The sequence below is a fragment of the Callospermophilus lateralis genome, unplaced genomic scaffold (assembly GCF_048772815.1).
Source record: "Callospermophilus lateralis isolate mCalLat2 unplaced genomic scaffold, mCalLat2.hap1 Scaffold_227, whole genome shotgun sequence".
In the NCBI taxonomy this organism is placed as follows: domain Eukaryota; kingdom Metazoa; phylum Chordata; class Mammalia; order Rodentia; family Sciuridae; genus Callospermophilus; species Callospermophilus lateralis.
Genome location: NW_027513180.1, coordinates 766,397 through 783,386, shown reverse-complemented (window position 1 = coordinate 783,386; position 16,990 = coordinate 766,397). Strand labels below are relative to the sequence as shown.

The 16,990-nt window shown below is 46.8% G+C and overlaps 1 protein-coding gene across 1 annotated transcript in view; it reads right to left on the bottom strand.

Moving 5' to 3' along the window:
• Nucleotides 1-16,207, bottom strand: part of LOC143388428 (transport and Golgi organization protein 1 homolog) — a 74,482-nt gene extending 58,275 nt beyond the window's left edge. The window contains exons 1-4 of the mRNA XM_077108233.1: nucleotides 16,112-16,207; nucleotides 13,396-13,483; nucleotides 7,324-7,443; nucleotides 4,159-4,428 (exon numbers count right to left, since the gene is read on the bottom strand). Of these exons, the coding sequence (XP_076964348.1) occupies nucleotides 4,159-4,428; nucleotides 7,324-7,443; nucleotides 13,396-13,483; nucleotides 16,112-16,207 (574 nt within the window). The remainder of the gene's footprint in view (nucleotides 1-4,158; nucleotides 4,429-7,323; nucleotides 7,444-13,395; nucleotides 13,484-16,111) is intronic.
• Between the last annotated feature and the right edge of the window lie 783 nt (nucleotides 16,208-16,990).

Genomic DNA, 16,990 nt, shown 5'->3' with positions numbered 1-16,990 from the left:
CCACTAGGCCCATCTCCTAACGATTATACTGCCTCTCAAGTGTCCACAGCTGGGACCAAGCCTTCAACATATGGCCTTTGGGGACACTTAAGAGCCAAACCACAAACACTAATCTGGGTCCTACTCACCCTCCACCTGGGATGCACTGATAAAGCCTAAAAGATTATCAACCTCACAAACTTCTCATACAGAAGGAGTGGGAGCCCTTTATTGTAGGACAGGAGAGGTATTTATACATTCCACACAGCTTATCTTAATTAACATAAACTAGATACAGCAGTCAACCAATCAGGAATCTCCACACTTAATGGCTCGCTGGCCTTACTTCACAAACCACTCCCTCTGCAAAACGCCAGGCGCCATCTTGACTTGTTTACAGACCCTAACAGAGAGAAAGGAGTGAGTGCTTCTGGTGGTTTGGCAGAGTCTGGCTGGACTGCCCTTCCTGTTGTTTCCAGGTCCAGGCAGAGGACATGGACCAGGATGAACCCTCATTGCACACCAGATCTGCTGCTGCCTTGACTTGGACTTCCCAGGCTACAGACCCATGAGAACTGAACTTCTGGGGTTCCCAGCCTTCCTGTTTAGCATTTTGTTCTAGCAGCCTGAAGGGACTGAACAAGAATCCAACTTCATTTTTCCCCATAAAAACAATCAATGGCTCCAGCCCTGTGTGGGGGTTTCTCATCTCTTCTTCATGCATCTCTAACAACATCTGTCAAGGACCAAATTTCCAGGTTCGTGTGAATTGATTTCTGATCTCTGTGTCCTGTTGCCACAATATCACGCAGGCTAACTTTGTCCATGTCACAAGACTGTCCCCCAACACATCTTGAGTCCTTCAAGATGTCTTCCGCTACTTTGGGGATAAAAGCCAGAACAGGAAACATGGGGACAGGCCTTGGGCCATCTCTTTAGGGCCCACTTTCCCCATCTCGACTGACCCCTCCCGCTGCACTTCCAGCCACAGGGACCTCCTTGGCCTCTTGCCCCTGGCCGCTGCCTTCTGTCTCTGGCCTCCACGGCCTGGAAGGTTGTCTGATCTCCACGCCAAACTCCACCCTTCGAACCCAGGATGAGGGTCAGGGTAAAGTCGTGCATGACACCCCATCAGGAGGGGGAAATGTGAGGTGGGCCTGGAAATTACTGGGGTGGAAGTGGCCGGGCGTGTGGAGAAAGAGGCCTACCTCAGTGCACGCAGGGTGGTTCTTACAGGGTGGCTCCCGACTTCCCTCCTGGCAACACAAGGGCTGGGAAGGACAGGTCAGAGGAGCGAGCAGAGAATCTGTGGGAACTATTCTTGGGAAAGGGAGCCCTGGAAGTGGGGTGGGAAGTGGAGGAGCCAGGAGAGCCCAGCCAGGAGAAGCTGGTCTCTGCTTCTCTTCCTGCGTGGAGTAGCCAGAATGGGGGGCAGATCTGGGGCACTGCCTGGCGAACCTTAGAATGAGCTCCATGGTGGATGCAGCCTAGGAGTCTGGGAGGACAACCAAGAGATGGACAGGGATCAGGGCTAGTGGCTGGTAGCACAGGCCACGTGAACCGGGGGGACACACTGGTGGTGATGGTTTTAGTGTCTGTCACCTGGACTGGGGTGTCAAGAAGTCCAGAGTCAGCAGGGCACGGTGGAGCATGCCTGTAATTCTGGAAGCTCAGAAGCTGAGGTAGGAGGATGGCAAATTAAGGCCACCTTCCGCAACTTAGCGAGGACCTTAGCGAGACCCTGTCTCAAGATAGAAAAGGGCTGGGGATGTGGCATAGTGGTTAAGCACTCATAGGTTAAATCCCTGGTCTAATGAAAAAGAAGCCCAGGGTCTGAGCTCCATGCCTAGGAGGGAGTTTCTCTGAGGGCAGCAGAGGTGTAGCATGCAGGTGGTCCCCAGGGTTGGGAACTCTGTGCAGAAAGGGCTTACAGATGAAAGAAGAAGGGAACTGAGGCAGGCCCTGCCCTTGAGGAGCTTGTCCTTGAACTCACTGTCATCTTCCATTTGGCAGCTGGGGGAACATAGGCTCAGATCAGTGCAGCCAGGGGAGGGGCAGGGATCAGGGCTAATGGCCACACACTTGGACTCCTGAGAGGCTGACCCGAGACCACGCAGCTGAAACCCAGACGTCGACCCCTGCCGCCCCACTTCACCACCCAGCCTCAGGAAGTTTCAACTCCACGGAAGGCTCCGACAGCAAACCAGGCCAGCGCGCTGCCTGCACTCTCCGGGAACATGCAGGAGGCATCTGGAATTCTATTTTGGAGCGCCATCCTAGAATGCCCTTCTGTCATCCACTGCCACCTTCATGAAGCCAGAGAGGCTGGCATTTATATTTTTAAACCCTTTTTGTCAAAATTAATGCTATCATTCTCAGGTGCAGCATCCTGCCCGCTGAGCACCTGCAGAAGCAGGAATAAATTGTAAACAAAAATTCCCGGTATTATATAAGACATTAAAATTGGAACAAAAACTTGAATTTAAACCAGAACAGCTCCATCCCTAATAGCAAATGCTGAACAATGGAGAAGCCCTTTCTCTATTCAGAGTCTTCCAAGAACAAAGGAAATTGCCCCCAAATAAAGCAATAACCTATTACCATATTAATAATAACCTTGCATTTGTATAACCTTCTTAACTTTACAAAGCATTTTACATCTGCCATCTTGTGGGGAGGTGACTTCAGGCACAATTGTAGTTATTAAACAAAACCAAGAGTTTATTATAAGGTTATATTTGAACAACCACCAATCTACCTTCTGCGTGATAGCCGGAGTCAGACTTGCTCAACAGCCTTTCTATTAAGAGCACTTCTGGGTCCTGAAATATTTGAATCCTCTGCATCGGCCCCAGAAGGAAGACAAAAGATCCTAATAAGCCTTGGTAAAACGTGGCCTCTCCTGTTCTCTCAGCCCCATCTTACTCAATTCCGGGGAGGCAGGGTTTGTCAAGAGGTTAGAAACCCTCAGGGGACCCCAGGACAGAGCTGGATTCTGATCCTTCTCAAGTCAATTTCGCACCCTGTCCAGTGAACACTGAGTCCTCCCTTCATGCTACCCTGATCCCACGCTCAACCAGGAGCCACTGCGGGGAGGGCCAGAGGAAAGGCAAAGTGTGGAAGGAAACGATGTTGACTTTCAGTGGCCTCCCATGGTTGGACCTGGCCAGGAGTAGAATTAAGGGGTGGAAATAAGGGACCCAACTCTAACCGATGCCTCCAAAGGGCCAAGCCAGAAGCTCCGCAGTGGAGCATCTCGTGAGATCTCCCAAGAGCCCCAGCAGTCTTAGAGGACCATCGCCATTTTACATAAGAGGCAATGGAGGCCGAGAGGGGGGAAGTGACCAGCCAAAATCTCAAGCTGGTGAGTGTGGGCTGCAAGACCTGAGCCACACTCTCCCCAGCACTCAGCACCGCTACCCCAGGGTGCATTTCTAAAAGTGTAGATGTACCTACACACATGTGTGCACACACACACACACTCATGCAGGTGTGGCCTCCTCACCTCTGTCATACCTGAACAATTCTCTAAGGAAAATGTGACCTAGGGATGGAGAGGGGCCTTGGATACACTTGAATCTGTTGAAGGGTTTGGAGTTGGGTGGGTGTGGGTCACAGGAGTTTGGAGGAATCAGGGAAAGGGCATGGCACCCTCGGGGGAGCCTCAGGATGGTGGGATTCCCAGGTCAGGAGGAAGGTCCAGCCTGTCCCTGGACCTTCCACCTTGAAGACTCGTTCTGCCTCAGGACATTGTTTTGAAGAAGCAACACTTTTACAAGGAATTGTCTGGGGAAAGGTGCCCTGGTGACCAGCTGGCTGTGAAGGACCAATGAGCTTATGGCCATGAATAGTTGGTGAAATGGGACCTCAACGTGAGTTGGATACAACGTACGTGTGAAGGACATCGGACACGATCACTGGCTCCCACCTTGGTGCTTCTGTCCAAGAGGAATGTCCCCATCTACCTTCCAGGAGAAGAAGTGACAAAGGCACCAGAGAAGCTGACCATCGAGGACAGCCCTGAAGGGAGTCGGGACAGATATCCAGGAGCCACAAGCAACCCAGGAAAGAGGCCACTTCCCCCGTGAGCTTTGCAGCCTCCTCCGCAGTCGGTGACCTCAGTACCACCCAGAACCCGGAAGTCTAATGAGGTCACACAGGGAAGCGGAGCTGGCGCACCTGAGGCACAGCGGGAGCTCGTGAGCAGCACACTTGCCACCCTCGCATGCCACTGTCGATTCAAAGTCTCCATCTGGTATACAGGAAGTCCCCTCAGGGCAAGGTTCAGGACAGAGAGCCTCACGGAGCCCAGGAGGTTCACAGCAGCAGAGCAGAAGGATGGCAGCCACTGCACATGAGCAAGACCTGAGCCTCCACGGGCCTCCAAGTCTCGAGGATGCAGTGGTGAGCTCAAGTAGGACCACAAAGCAGAAGCCTCTTCACGTCTTACTGATGAGAAGAAGGGAACCCAGGGGTGAGAAGGGAGTGGCTTAGGTGCCACCACGGGTAACTTATGGAGTCAGAAATTAAGACCTAATCCTGTTGTCTTAAATCAGTGATTTATTTTGGAGCAAAATTAGATCTATAGAAAAGGTGCATAAAGAGCCCAGCTTCCTGGCCCGCTGCCCCTACTGTTACCATCTTGCATTACATGGCACCTTGTCCACAAAACCGCCATCCTACCACGGCTATTAACTAAGCTCCACACTCGTTTTAAAATGGAAAATCCCATTAATGCCATTTTCTGTTCCAAGGTCCACCCAGGGCACCATGTTGTTCTCACTCACCATGACTCCTTTGTCCTCTCTGGTCTGTGACAGTTTCTCCACCTTCCCTTGCTATCTCATGACCCTGGTGATTTTGAGAAGAACTGATCGGGTATTTTGGAGAATGTCTTTTGGTTTAGAAATGTCAAGACTGTAGACAGTGGGTTGGTTCTCATCTCACTAACCCACAGCTGCCCCCACTAACGGAAATTCCATGAAGTGAAAACACTGGTATTCTTCATCCACTTTTGGCCATCAGGGCACATAGGAGCCTTCTGTGGTCACCACCTCTCCTTCACATCAATGGGAACTTTCAAGAGCTAACTGGCTGCCCAATAGAATTTCTCCCAGGATGTCCTACATCTGCACTGTCCAATATGGAGACAGTCACTAGCTATGAGCACTTACAGTATGGCCAGTGTGGTTGAGGGGCACAATTTCTAATTTACAGAATGTTAATTAGTTTAAATTTAAATCTCAGTAGCCATTTGTGGCTAATGGCTGCTTCAGTGGCTACAGTGTAGGGTGGACAAACTCAAAGCCAAGTTCATCTTTGAGGATAAAGGGGGAATTGAGAGGAACCCTTGGCCTTGTTCAGACTTGCAAAGGAGAACTTTTATTATGAACATGACAGAAAGAACTACAAACCACAGCCCCGTGGTGGGGCTTTAGAGACCAGGGTTTCCTAAACTGGGTTCCTTGGAAGCTAGGAGTTCCATGGGTATGGACCTCAGGACAAGCAGAGGAACGCACCTCGGCTAAGACGGGAAATTGACCGTGGTGGTATAGACACGTGCTTCCCTGCTGGTCCCGCTCATCCCAGCCTCCTTCACCCACAACACCTCTGCGTACATCTATGATGCTGTGTGTTACCACGGAAACAGGCAAACGAGAAGCACTTGTTTATGTGTTGATTTCATGCACCTATTTATTTAGCCTACGATGCACTCGTCAGAAAGACAGAAGCGCTTCCCCTTGCCCCTCCCTGGTCCTGGCTTGCTTTATTCCAGGAATGGAGAGCCTGAACCAGTTGTGGATTTCTCAAATCTGCATTTTGGAAGGCTGAAAATAGGTCACTAAGACCAGCTAAGCATTCATTTAAAAAAAAATGAATATGATATATTTGCACCGTTATATTCTTCAACAGCCCTGTTTATAGACTTCAACAACCATCTCCTATGTCTTCCTTTTGAGCAGAATCCCAGTTTTACTGGGAGAGGGTGGAGGCAATGTGTCCAATCTCATCTGAGATTCAAAATTGGTGAATTTGACCTAAGACAGCTATAGATCCTCATTCTCCTCACCAGAGTGTTCCCTTTCCCAGCCTCCCTTGCAGTGAGGGACAGGGAATATGACATAGATCTGGCCAACAAAACCCAAGGAGAAATCTTTTCAAAGGCGAGGGGTTCTGGGAAAGATTTTGTTCTCCTGTCACAGGGATCGTGATAGTGCAAAGACTGTTCATCTCTCTCCCTGCCCTAAATAGTAGCCTGATTCTTGGAATTTCAGCATCTATTTTGTAATCATAAGATACAAGCAAGAAAGGGAAGATGAGGACAGATAGAAAAAGAGTCTGGGTCCTTGGTTAGGTCACGAAGCTGCGAGAGTTGCCTTCAGTGTTCTTATCAAAGGAGATAAATAATGTATTTTATAAATCATCAGGCGGGCTTTGTTTCACTAGGAGTAAAATGTATCTGTGCTGTTTTGATTTTACAAGAGGAAAACTGTTTGAGGTCGGGGCTCTGAGGTTAAGAGCAAGTTTCCAACCTACTGACCCAGACCAATCCCTTCCTCCCACTCTCTATGAGGATTTGTAAGGACGATGGTGTTCATGGAAATGGTTCTCCTAAGGTGACCAGCACGTTAGTTGGTAGAGCAGGATAAGAAGAGTGGTCTCTGAATTCCCAATCCAGTGCTCATTCAATGCAATTAAGAAGCATTGCATAACACTCTCCATTTAGGTTGGCACCTCACCTCGTAGCTTCTGGTTGTTTCCAGCTAGCAAGAGAAGTGGGGATCCAGGACCCCTGGGTTCCATGAGGACCACCCCTTGAAGGTCTATTCACCAAAGGCAATGAGGTTGCACGCATCCATTTTTATTCCCTGAGAGGAATATAAACTTGAGATTTCTCCCCACCAGCCTAACAGGGAAAGAAAAGACGCTACCGTTTCATGCACAGGAGATCATTTGCAAAATGATGAAGACAGATTTTAGAGTCCTTCAGAATATCTTTTCCTGTAGAATATTAATTTGGCCTACTTTGTTGGCAAGAGATGATTGGAAGGGCTCCAAAAAATGTATGGCAATTAATCAACAGGAAATAAAATAAACACAAATTGCAGATTCTTGTCAGAAAGTGTATGTCCTGATGTTTTGCTTTTAAAAGACAAACTTGCTTCCTTAGTCGAAAAGGCAATTCCAGTTTCTGTAGGTCAATTCTGGCAGCATAAGTCACAGCATGTGGCATAGAGAAGAACCATCCAGAAGGAGGCAGGGAACCCTGGGGGAGAATCGGAAGCTCTGCCCCGATGCTCCATGGTTGAGGTGGACGCCTTCAGCATCGGAAACCCTGCTTACTCAAAGAGTCGGCTGTGGAGCCCATGGCATGCTGGACTGGGTCCCTGAGGTCCGCTTTCTGCTGTAGGCTTCCAGCCTTTGCCCGGGTTCTGGAATCTTGGCGGGGGGTGGGGGGGATGCCTACAGAGGCACAAACAATCAGGCATGGCCTGCAGCACAATTGAATGTCTTTTCAGATAACAAACCTGAGCTCATCTGAGCTCGGTGACCTTGGGCAAGTCCCTCAGATGGCTAAACCTCAAGTTCCTCAACAAGATGGAACCATAATCACAGCTCCTGCCTTGGTGTGTGGTGAGGGCTCATAGGAAGTGGGGAGGCTGGAAAGTAGCTGCTATTCCATAACTCAGCTCTCCTGGTGTTAATTACTTCTGGTTCCTGCCTGGTTTGACCCTGCCCTTTCCCCCATGGAAACCTGACACTTGGTCCTCATCTGAGCCCCTTGTGTCAAGGTGAGCACAGCAGCTGACTGGGAGCACTTGCAGAAGTCTGCCTTCCATCTGGTCTTTTGAAGCCGGTCGAGCCAACTCTGGGTACCCCAGGCAGAGGAGCCGGGCAGATCCTACATCCTCCGTAATCCAGAACTTTCTCATATCTCTCTCTCAAGGCCACCTTTGTTCCAGTTCCAAGGTAAGGGACCCTTGGGAAAAGCTACTGCTACACTGTCAAATTGATCAACACTGGCCACAAATAAGCACTTAAAATGAGACTCACATAAATTGGGGTATGCTAAAAGTAAAAGATTCATAGCAAATTTAGTACCAAAAAAAAAAACCAGAATAAAATATCTTGTTAATGATTTTGATATCCATTGCACATTGAAATAATATTCAGATACATTAGGTTAAATAAAATAGACTATTGAAATGACTTCACCTATTTCCAACATGGTACTGGGAAATTTAAAATTAGAGGTTTCACATCAAATTTCCACTGAACAATGGGTACTAAAGAAAGTTGCAGTGGCCCAAAAATGCCCCTCTCTTGGTTTTTCTAGGACTGTTGCCATGAATTAAAATCAACTTAGTACCATAAAACAAAAGTTTTTTCTTTCAAGATGCTGGTTAGAGATTCAAAATCCTAACCACCCCCCTGGGGTGGGGCAGCTAAGGAGAGTGCTCCTGTGTCTTCCAGGTTTGGTGACTGCCAGCAACCTGGGCTTATCTTTGTGTCATCCCAAGCTCTGCCTCTGACAGGGCATTAGCATCCCTCTGTTCTCTTCTCTGTGTCTTGCCCACAGATTGAGGCCACAGGTATGGTCTAGGGTAACCTTTTCAGTTCAAGACTTGCAAATTACTCAGTCTATACCCAAAGGACTTAAAAGCAGCATGTTACAGGGACACAGCCACATCAATGTTTATAGCAGCACAATTCACAATAGCTAAACTGTGGAACCAACCTAGATGCCCTTCGATAGATGAATGGATAAAAAAAAATGTGGCATATATACACAATGGAATATTACTCAGCAATAAAAGAGAATAAAATCATGGCATTTGCAGGCAAATGGATGGAGTTGGAGAAGATAATGCTAAGTTAGCCAACCCCCCAAAAAACCAAATGCTGAATGTTTTCTTTGATATAAGGAGGTTGATTCATAGTGGGATAGGGACAGGGAGCATGGGAGGAATAGAGAAACTCTAGATAGAGCAGAGGGGTAGGAGGGGAAGGGAGGGGGCACGGGATTATTAATGATGGTGGAATGTGATGATCATTATTATCCAAAATACAGGTATGAAGACACGAATTTGTGTGAATATACTTTGTATACATCCAGAGATATGAAAAATTGTGTTCTATATGTGTAATAAGAATTGTAATGCATTCCACTGTCATATATAAATAAAAAATAAAAATAAAAGACCTCCAAATTAAAAACAATCTGCTCAGACCCTTTTCCCAAATGAGGAAATAGTGATAGGTTCCAGGAATTTAGATGCAGACCTACATTGGGGGCATCCACCCCACGCACCATACCCCTCTTTTTGGTGTGATGATAAATCTGAGCTCTAACAGCTTAACCAGGTGGCCTAAGGTCAGGTACCCACCTCATTCTAACTGCATCACAGATACAAGTAGGCAGAAACCTGGGGAATGGGGACCAAGCTGGATTCTTGGTTTAAATTTTGTGATCTTCTTTGAGATATTTTCATCCAAAAGTTCTTCTCAGGATCTCTCCCAACCCGATGTGCTGGGCTACAGAAAAATCAGGTACTATCTTCAACCCAGGTGGCTCAGCTTTCCTGATCTGGGTCACCCATCTGGCTGGTTTCCATTTATGGTTCTTCATCCACCACTGAAAAAAATAGGTAGGATTTACCAAGACCCTGTCTCAAATAAATAAATAAATAAGGGCTAGGGATGTGGTTCAGTGATTAAGTGTCTCTAGATTCAATCCCTGGTACAAAAAAAATGGAAAGGGGGAGAAATAGGTAAGAATAACAAGTTGGGGAAACAGGAGGAATACAAAATGTCTTCAATTGTTTAGTGTCAAGGCAAAAATAAAATAGACAATCTAATAGTCCATGCTCACTCCTGTTGTATTAACATATCTGCACACCTAGTCTCTGTTGAGCTAGGGCTTTTGCAAACACCATTCTCTTAACTTGAAGTCTATTTTCTCTACTCCTCATAGGACTGTTTTTTTTTTTTTTTAATCCTCTTTGTGGCCTCAGCTTGAAAATCTGCTCTTTAGTAACATCTTCTCTGACCAATAAATAGTTACCTGTCCTCCCACCCTGCTCCCCTGCACAAGGGTACGTTCAATGTCTTCCTCCCTCTGCCCTGCACTTGGCAGTGTGGAATTATTTCACGTGCTTATGTACTTGGGCTTTGTCTCTCTCACTGGAATTTGAACTCTGTGAGGTTAAACTTTACTAATGTGATTTTAGTACTGTGCTTGTGACCTGGTCCAGATGGGAGTGGCTGGTAGAGGGGTGGAAATATTCATAGATGGATGGGTGGATAGGTGGGCGGATGAATGTATAGATGGATGGGTGGATGGGTGGGTGGGTGGGTGGATGGATGCATGGGTGGATGGGTGGATAAATGGATGGGTGGATGGGTGAATGGGTAGATGGGTGGATGGGTGAATGGGTGGATGGATGGATGGGTGAATGGGTGGATGGTTGGATGGATGAATGGGTGAATGGGTGGATGGATAGATGGATGGGTGGGTAGATGTATAAAAGGACAGATGTTTATTTGACAGTTCAGGAAGTCTGATGGTTCCAGCTGGTCCATATAAAACTCACACTAAAATCCAAGTCCAGCCCACTCCAAATGCCCTTATGGGCCAGTGAGTAAATTTCACAGAGGGCAAGTTATGAATTCCTATTTAACAGAACGGCAAACTACCAGGAGCACGTAGACTATGGCTGGAAGCTGCTATCCTGGGAGCACCTCAAAAGAGTTTTGCAAGGAAGAGGATAGGAGGGTGGACTCCCTCTAATCTCACCCACCTTGAAGTTGGCCTGAGAGCTCCCTCTGTGTGGTGAGAAAGTTATTTAGTTGTGTGCATTACACCCTGAGTAGCCGAGTGTGTAGAATTCATGAAGGGAGCACGTTAGTGCATATTTAATAAAGCTGCAGACATTCACACACCAAACCAACAGTGTCAAGTGTGTTTGCCTTGGACACGGAGGTGTCCCGTGGCAATGCGGCTGCGCCTTGGCAAGGTGTAGGCATTATGGAGGTCCTCATCAGGAGGGGAGGGCCTTCATCTTCCTGGACTCTAGGTATGGCAAGGGGCTTACGAAAGAGCCCAGATTATCTGCAGAGGTTGAAAAGGTTAAGACGTGAGAGGACAAGAGGAGACAGGCTAAGTGGGGGTGAAAGTGGAGAGACGACGGGAGTCAGTCAAGGCCACGAGCTTGGCAATGACAGTAGGACGTCATGGCAGGAATTGATATCTGGGCATTTGGCACCCGCGGAACCTCACTCCTGACGCTTTGCCTGTTCTCCCTCCTCTAATCCCTGCAACTGCCCCACAGGTGGCTATTTTTATGCTTCTCGTCTTTTCTAGAAGAGGAAATGAAACCTTAAAGCCATTGAGGAACTTTCTCCCAGGGTCAACTCTGTGAATTTCCGTGCCACGCCTGGTGGAATGGATGGCCGCAGAGAGGCTGCCAGCCAATGATCTGTGTTCTCCTTCCTCGGTGTGCAGATGTCTCTTGGAAGTCCTTTATAAAAAAGGTGGACATTCACTTGAACTCTTGCACGAGAAAGAAATAACTCTTTTGTGTGAGTTTAAGACATGGATAGTCTAAGGCTTATTTGTTACACCATCAGGCCTTACTTGACATGTACTCATATGGTTCTTCCTATTTCTTAACTTCTTGGTCACATCTTTCTCTGTAAAATAAATAACTGGAATATATATCCCAAAGGGTTATAGTTAAAACAGAATATATGTCCCAGAGGGTTGTGGTCAGATTACATTTTGTTTTCTATAGGTTTAGGCAGCGTCAGATTAGAAAATATGTCCCATGGGGTAGAGGCCACACTAGAAGACATAATAATTGCAGGGCTCCCAGATTATAGAAAACACTCAGAATTGGCAGTCATTATCACATTTACTTTTTTGCACCAAGTACAGCCAAGTTGGTTTCAGTTCACTTTGGGTTTGAGGCAACCTATCCAAGTCAGCTTTATTTATCTAATGAAACATATGAACACACTTTTTATTACATTCAGGGTCTGTTATATCCAAAGCAATGGCTGGGTTGGTTTTCCGTTCCCATTCTGCTCCGGGATCCAATGCGCTAGCAGATGGTGTTCCGCTCCCTTCTGGCGCTACACTTAAAATCAGAAAAAGTGCAGGATTCTTTTTCAATCCTACAAGAATGCTGCTGTGATGCCTATGGTGGCCATGGTCTGGCATCACTGTGGACAAAATGTCTGTTTTTGGTGGTGCAGCAGTGGGCATCCCAAACACATGTTCATGAGTCTCCTGGACAAAGAGTCTTGTTCTCAAGCCAAAAGCAAATGACTACAGGAGAGTGCTGTCTAGGCTACCTATAGCCCAGCAGAATTTACTCTCCAGGGAAGAGGTCAGACCAGGGAGAAGGCATCATCCATTCATTCATTTACTGAGTTAACATTTGAGTTGCTACCATCTAATTCCTCTTGGGTTCACTTTATTATTTAACACTTTTTAAAAACGTTTTAGTTTACAATAAGTACATTCTTACAGGAAGTTGCAAAACTATGGCAGAGAAGTCCCACATATCCTTCCTCCTGCTTCCTTCAATGGTAGCATCTCACAGAATCATGCATCTCAAAACCAAGAAATAGGGAATAAAGAGGGGGTTGTAGGGGTAGGAAGGAGAGTAGAATGAATTGGACACTGTTACCCTCTATGCATACTGACTACATGACTAGAGTGATCCTGCATCTTGTTCAAGATTTGCGTCTTGTACAAATAAAAGAATGAGAACTTGTACTCCATTTTTATATGATGTGTCAAAATGGATTCCACTGTCATGTATAACTAATTAGAATAATTTTTTTTAAAAAAGAAAAGTAAAAAAACAAAAAAACAAACAAACAAAAAAAACCAACAACTACAAAAAAGGGTGTTGGTGCGGTCCATGAGTCTGGTTTAGATCTCAACAGTTTTAACTATACTTGTTGGTGGGGGTAGTTCTAGGCAACTGTATCACACCTACGGTTTTGTGTCCCATCAACACAGTTTTTTGCATTTGATTCATTCTAAAATGTACACGTCTTCATTAGGGAAGACGTTGATAAGAAAGCAGTAGCTCTGCAGAGCTGCGAGGGATGGAAACCCACCTTTCTTCCCCAGACCTTTGCATATTTGTTTTGCTTTGGTTTTTAGGTTTGAGCTAATTCTTGAGCACCTACTGTGTGATGGCTATTGCAATCCATTCATGCCTTTTTACTTCACTTAAATCTCTGAACCCACCTGTGACTCAAATGCATTATCTCAACCACACACAAGGAAAAGACCGAGGGGCCCCAGAAATCCCGTGACATGCCCAAAGCCACAACTCCTAGGAGCAAGAGAGTTGACCTGGCTTTGCAACCCCCACTCCTGCCTCCAAAGCCACCTACTGTCCACTCTGCAAACAGCTGCGCTGACCACTGCAGTTGAGAGGCAGCCTGCACACATTTTATCCCACCAGGTCATCTCCTCAAAGTCCTGAAGATGCCACAAGACAGGCACTGATATTTTAAAGAGAAAGAAATAAGTCTTGCAAATTTACTGGCTAATACCCCACTCTTCATAAGAAGAAAGATGAATGGGGCCAGAACCCTAACTCTTGGTTCATCGTTTACTGCTCTCCCAGGGACAGCAGCGAGAGGACTTCATGAGCCCATGTCCCCTGGTTACTACACCAGGGCCCGTGGTTATCTGCTCTTGCCAGTCCTGGGTGTGATTCAGCACCCTTCTTAAACCACAGCACTAGTCGGCCACCGTACCCCGGCAGCTTGGCATCCAGATGGCAACATCCTCCTCCCAGAGCACTGCCCAGACCATGTACATACAGCGTGACCCTGGGAAGGGGCGAGGCACTTGGTCTGAGTTCCACTTAAACCTGCCTTTGGGCTTTCCCATCTGGAAGGGAAATAGCCTTCATTCTCTCATTTGTACAATTAAAAAAAAAACCTATAAGGCACATATAATATCTGAGCAGATCCTTAGCAATATCAAAGAATGGAACTTCAATAAGGGTGTTGCATTAAATCTGAACTGGCAAGAGCTTATAATAAAAGTACAGTAATGAGCAAGCTTTATGATAAAATTAATGTAATTAATTAGTGTTTGTAAAGGACTTCAAGATCACAGGGTGAAAGGTGCCAGCTAGAGGAAAAGTCATCTTAAATATTACCACTATTATCATCTTAAGACACGGCATATATTATGCACTATATGAGCATTTCCAGGCATATATTCATGTCCCAGCTATAACTACGTTAATTTATAGTAATTTGCGAATCAGGTCTCTGATCAGTCCTGGGAGCCCTTTCTGGATCTTTAAGTGGATGAGGTTATGACTCAAGTGGTATTTTAAACTCTATCCAGTGATCACCTATTAAAGGGAGCAGCCCAGACCCCCCCACACACACTCAAGTCAGAGACTCACATTGCGGCTGACACACGAGAGCCCTCAGTGCCTTCCTGCGCTCTGTGGCATGTTTTTGGGGGGTCTGGTTGGTTTATTAAAAGTAGGTCTATGAACATCTCTTTTGTCCCTACTTTTCCAACTTTCCAGGATTCACACATTACTATTTCTCTCTGATCCAATACTATTCCCAGAGGTTAGGTGTATCTCTTTGCTGTCACTGAGTCCCCAGAATGAACAAAACTGAACCTGGCATGCTGCAGATCCCAGGGAATTTGGGCTGGTGGGGAATGCTCAGCTCAAAGATTGCATGTCCAAATTAGGCCTTTTATTTCTAATCATCCCAACGGACCATTCCGCTTGAAAACAGGCTATTGTATTTATTAACTGAACCACACAGTTTCTATTGGGCTTTGGGGTACATTTAAAATTTTTAACTTAATTGTTTGATAGTAAAAGTCATACCAACAGGGAATTTGGAAAGTAAAGAGAAAAAGAGGGTGGGTACTTTTCAGTGGCTGCTTTCCCTGGGCATCTTCTCATTCTGGGGTGCCCTGGCTATCACCCCAGTAGCTGACATTCTGGCTCAGAGCTACTGAGAAGGGAGGGGTTTTCCAAGTCCATTATGAGGGAGTGAGACAGCAAGAAGATGGATCAGATTCTTGTAATCAGATGAGCACAGGAGACCATTTAAAAGGGCACCATGCAAAGACTTCCTCAGTCGTTGGCAAGGAGTGACAGCCAGTTTACCAAGCACTTGACCTTGCCATCTCCTGGGTCTGAGTTCTGGCCATTTCACATACCACCAGAGTGATCCTGGGCAGGTCACATTCTCTTTAAATGAATGTGCTTCTGCTCTTGCCTCAAGGAGGTGGGTGGTTATTGGGCCAGATTAGGGATGATAAGTATGTGGCCAACTTGACGGTAACCCTCCCCTCAACACACACATGCACCCACCAACTCTTAGAAGTACCATTGCGGACATTGCCCATCCATCACAGATCCCTTCCCTACTGAGACCATGCAGCCTCAGAACCCACCACATAGCCAAAGTCACTCCTCCTTTCTAACCTGATTTGCCAGTTGGGTAGAAACCTAAGTTCCCTGCAGCCACAGAGATGCAAATTGTGCTACAGTTTTGTCAAACATCATTTGTGAGAGTGTTGCAAGAAAGCATCACCATCTAAGTAAATGCATTTGTTTTTTCCATAAAAGCTTTTCTGGCTGCCACATTTTATGAAACTTTATAAGAATTACAATAACCTTTAAAAAACCAAGTAAAATAAAAACATCATTATTAGAGTGTTCAATTAGAAAGGCAAACACACTCCGCTAAACAATCTCCAAATGTAATTGTTTAATAACAAAATATAAATTAAAAAGGAAAGTACAAAACAAAATACCCAGGGAACAAATTGTGTTCTTTTGCTGCTGGAAAAAGCCAAGAGCATGTCTGGACAATGTGAAAATGTTCTTCATGTTCTGTTCACTGCAGTCAGGTCCTATATGATCCAGGACCATGTGCACGCTGAACAAAGCTCCAGTGCCTTCTCAGCTGTTAGTATTAACACACTGTTCTGGAAAATTCCACACCTCAAAAGGGTAACTAGTAAATAGGTTAATATGCATGCACAGTAAATATGTTAGTTGTAAATACGCCCAGAGCCCTTGACACTTTATGAAGAGCTTCTGTGTGTACATACCATCTCATGAAATCGGTACAGCCACAAGGAGGTGCTATTGTTGTCCTCCTCACAGGTGGGGCGACCGGGTCCCATGAAGGCAAGTCCCAGGTGCATGTTGCATCACGAGTGAGAAGGACCCAGGACACAAGTCAGAGCTGCTTCCTCTATAGGAAAAGACAGGCCGTGGGCCAGAGTCCCCTGTGGAACAGGACGCCAGCCCCTTTAATGTCAGACGAGGAAACTGAGGCACAGAGAGCAAAGGGACTCTTGCAAGTCCTTCGGTGAGAGACAAGGTCAGAGTTCCCACAAGGCAAGCAGAGTCCTGGCACCAAGCAGCAACAGCTGCAATGACCAGGGGACTTGGAGCTGGGCGCTGGGTGCAGTGACTCTCAGCACCCGGGGGGAGGGGAGGCGCTGGGGAGGGAGCCGCCTCCCGGCACCGACTGAGGGAGTGTTAGTGGCACACAGCACAGCCCTGGATCCACAGCAGCGGAGGGAGATGACTGTGATGGGGACAGTGCAGCCTTCAAGGCCTGACGTTCTTACCATGTGGAATTTCACAGGAAAAGACCCCCAACCCGAGTGCGTGGGGAGGCTGAGGGCTGGGATTCTGGTGTGGCTCTGCTCCAGGACCCAGGTGGCCCTGGGCATGGCCTCTGCTCCCCAGGCCTCCGCCTCTTCATCCACAGAAGACCCCTCTCCAGACCCAGCCAATCCAGCCTCCCCTGTTCCCTGCCTCCAGAGGACCCCTTGTTGCCGCTCTTAGGTTCTTCCCTGGCTTGGAGCCCTGGGGGGGCGGGGGGCACAACCTGTGTCGGTCACTCCACTGGTGACGAGACCAAGGGAAGAAGGAAAATAACAGGGATGACGACAGCATGCAGTCCAAACTGAGGTGAC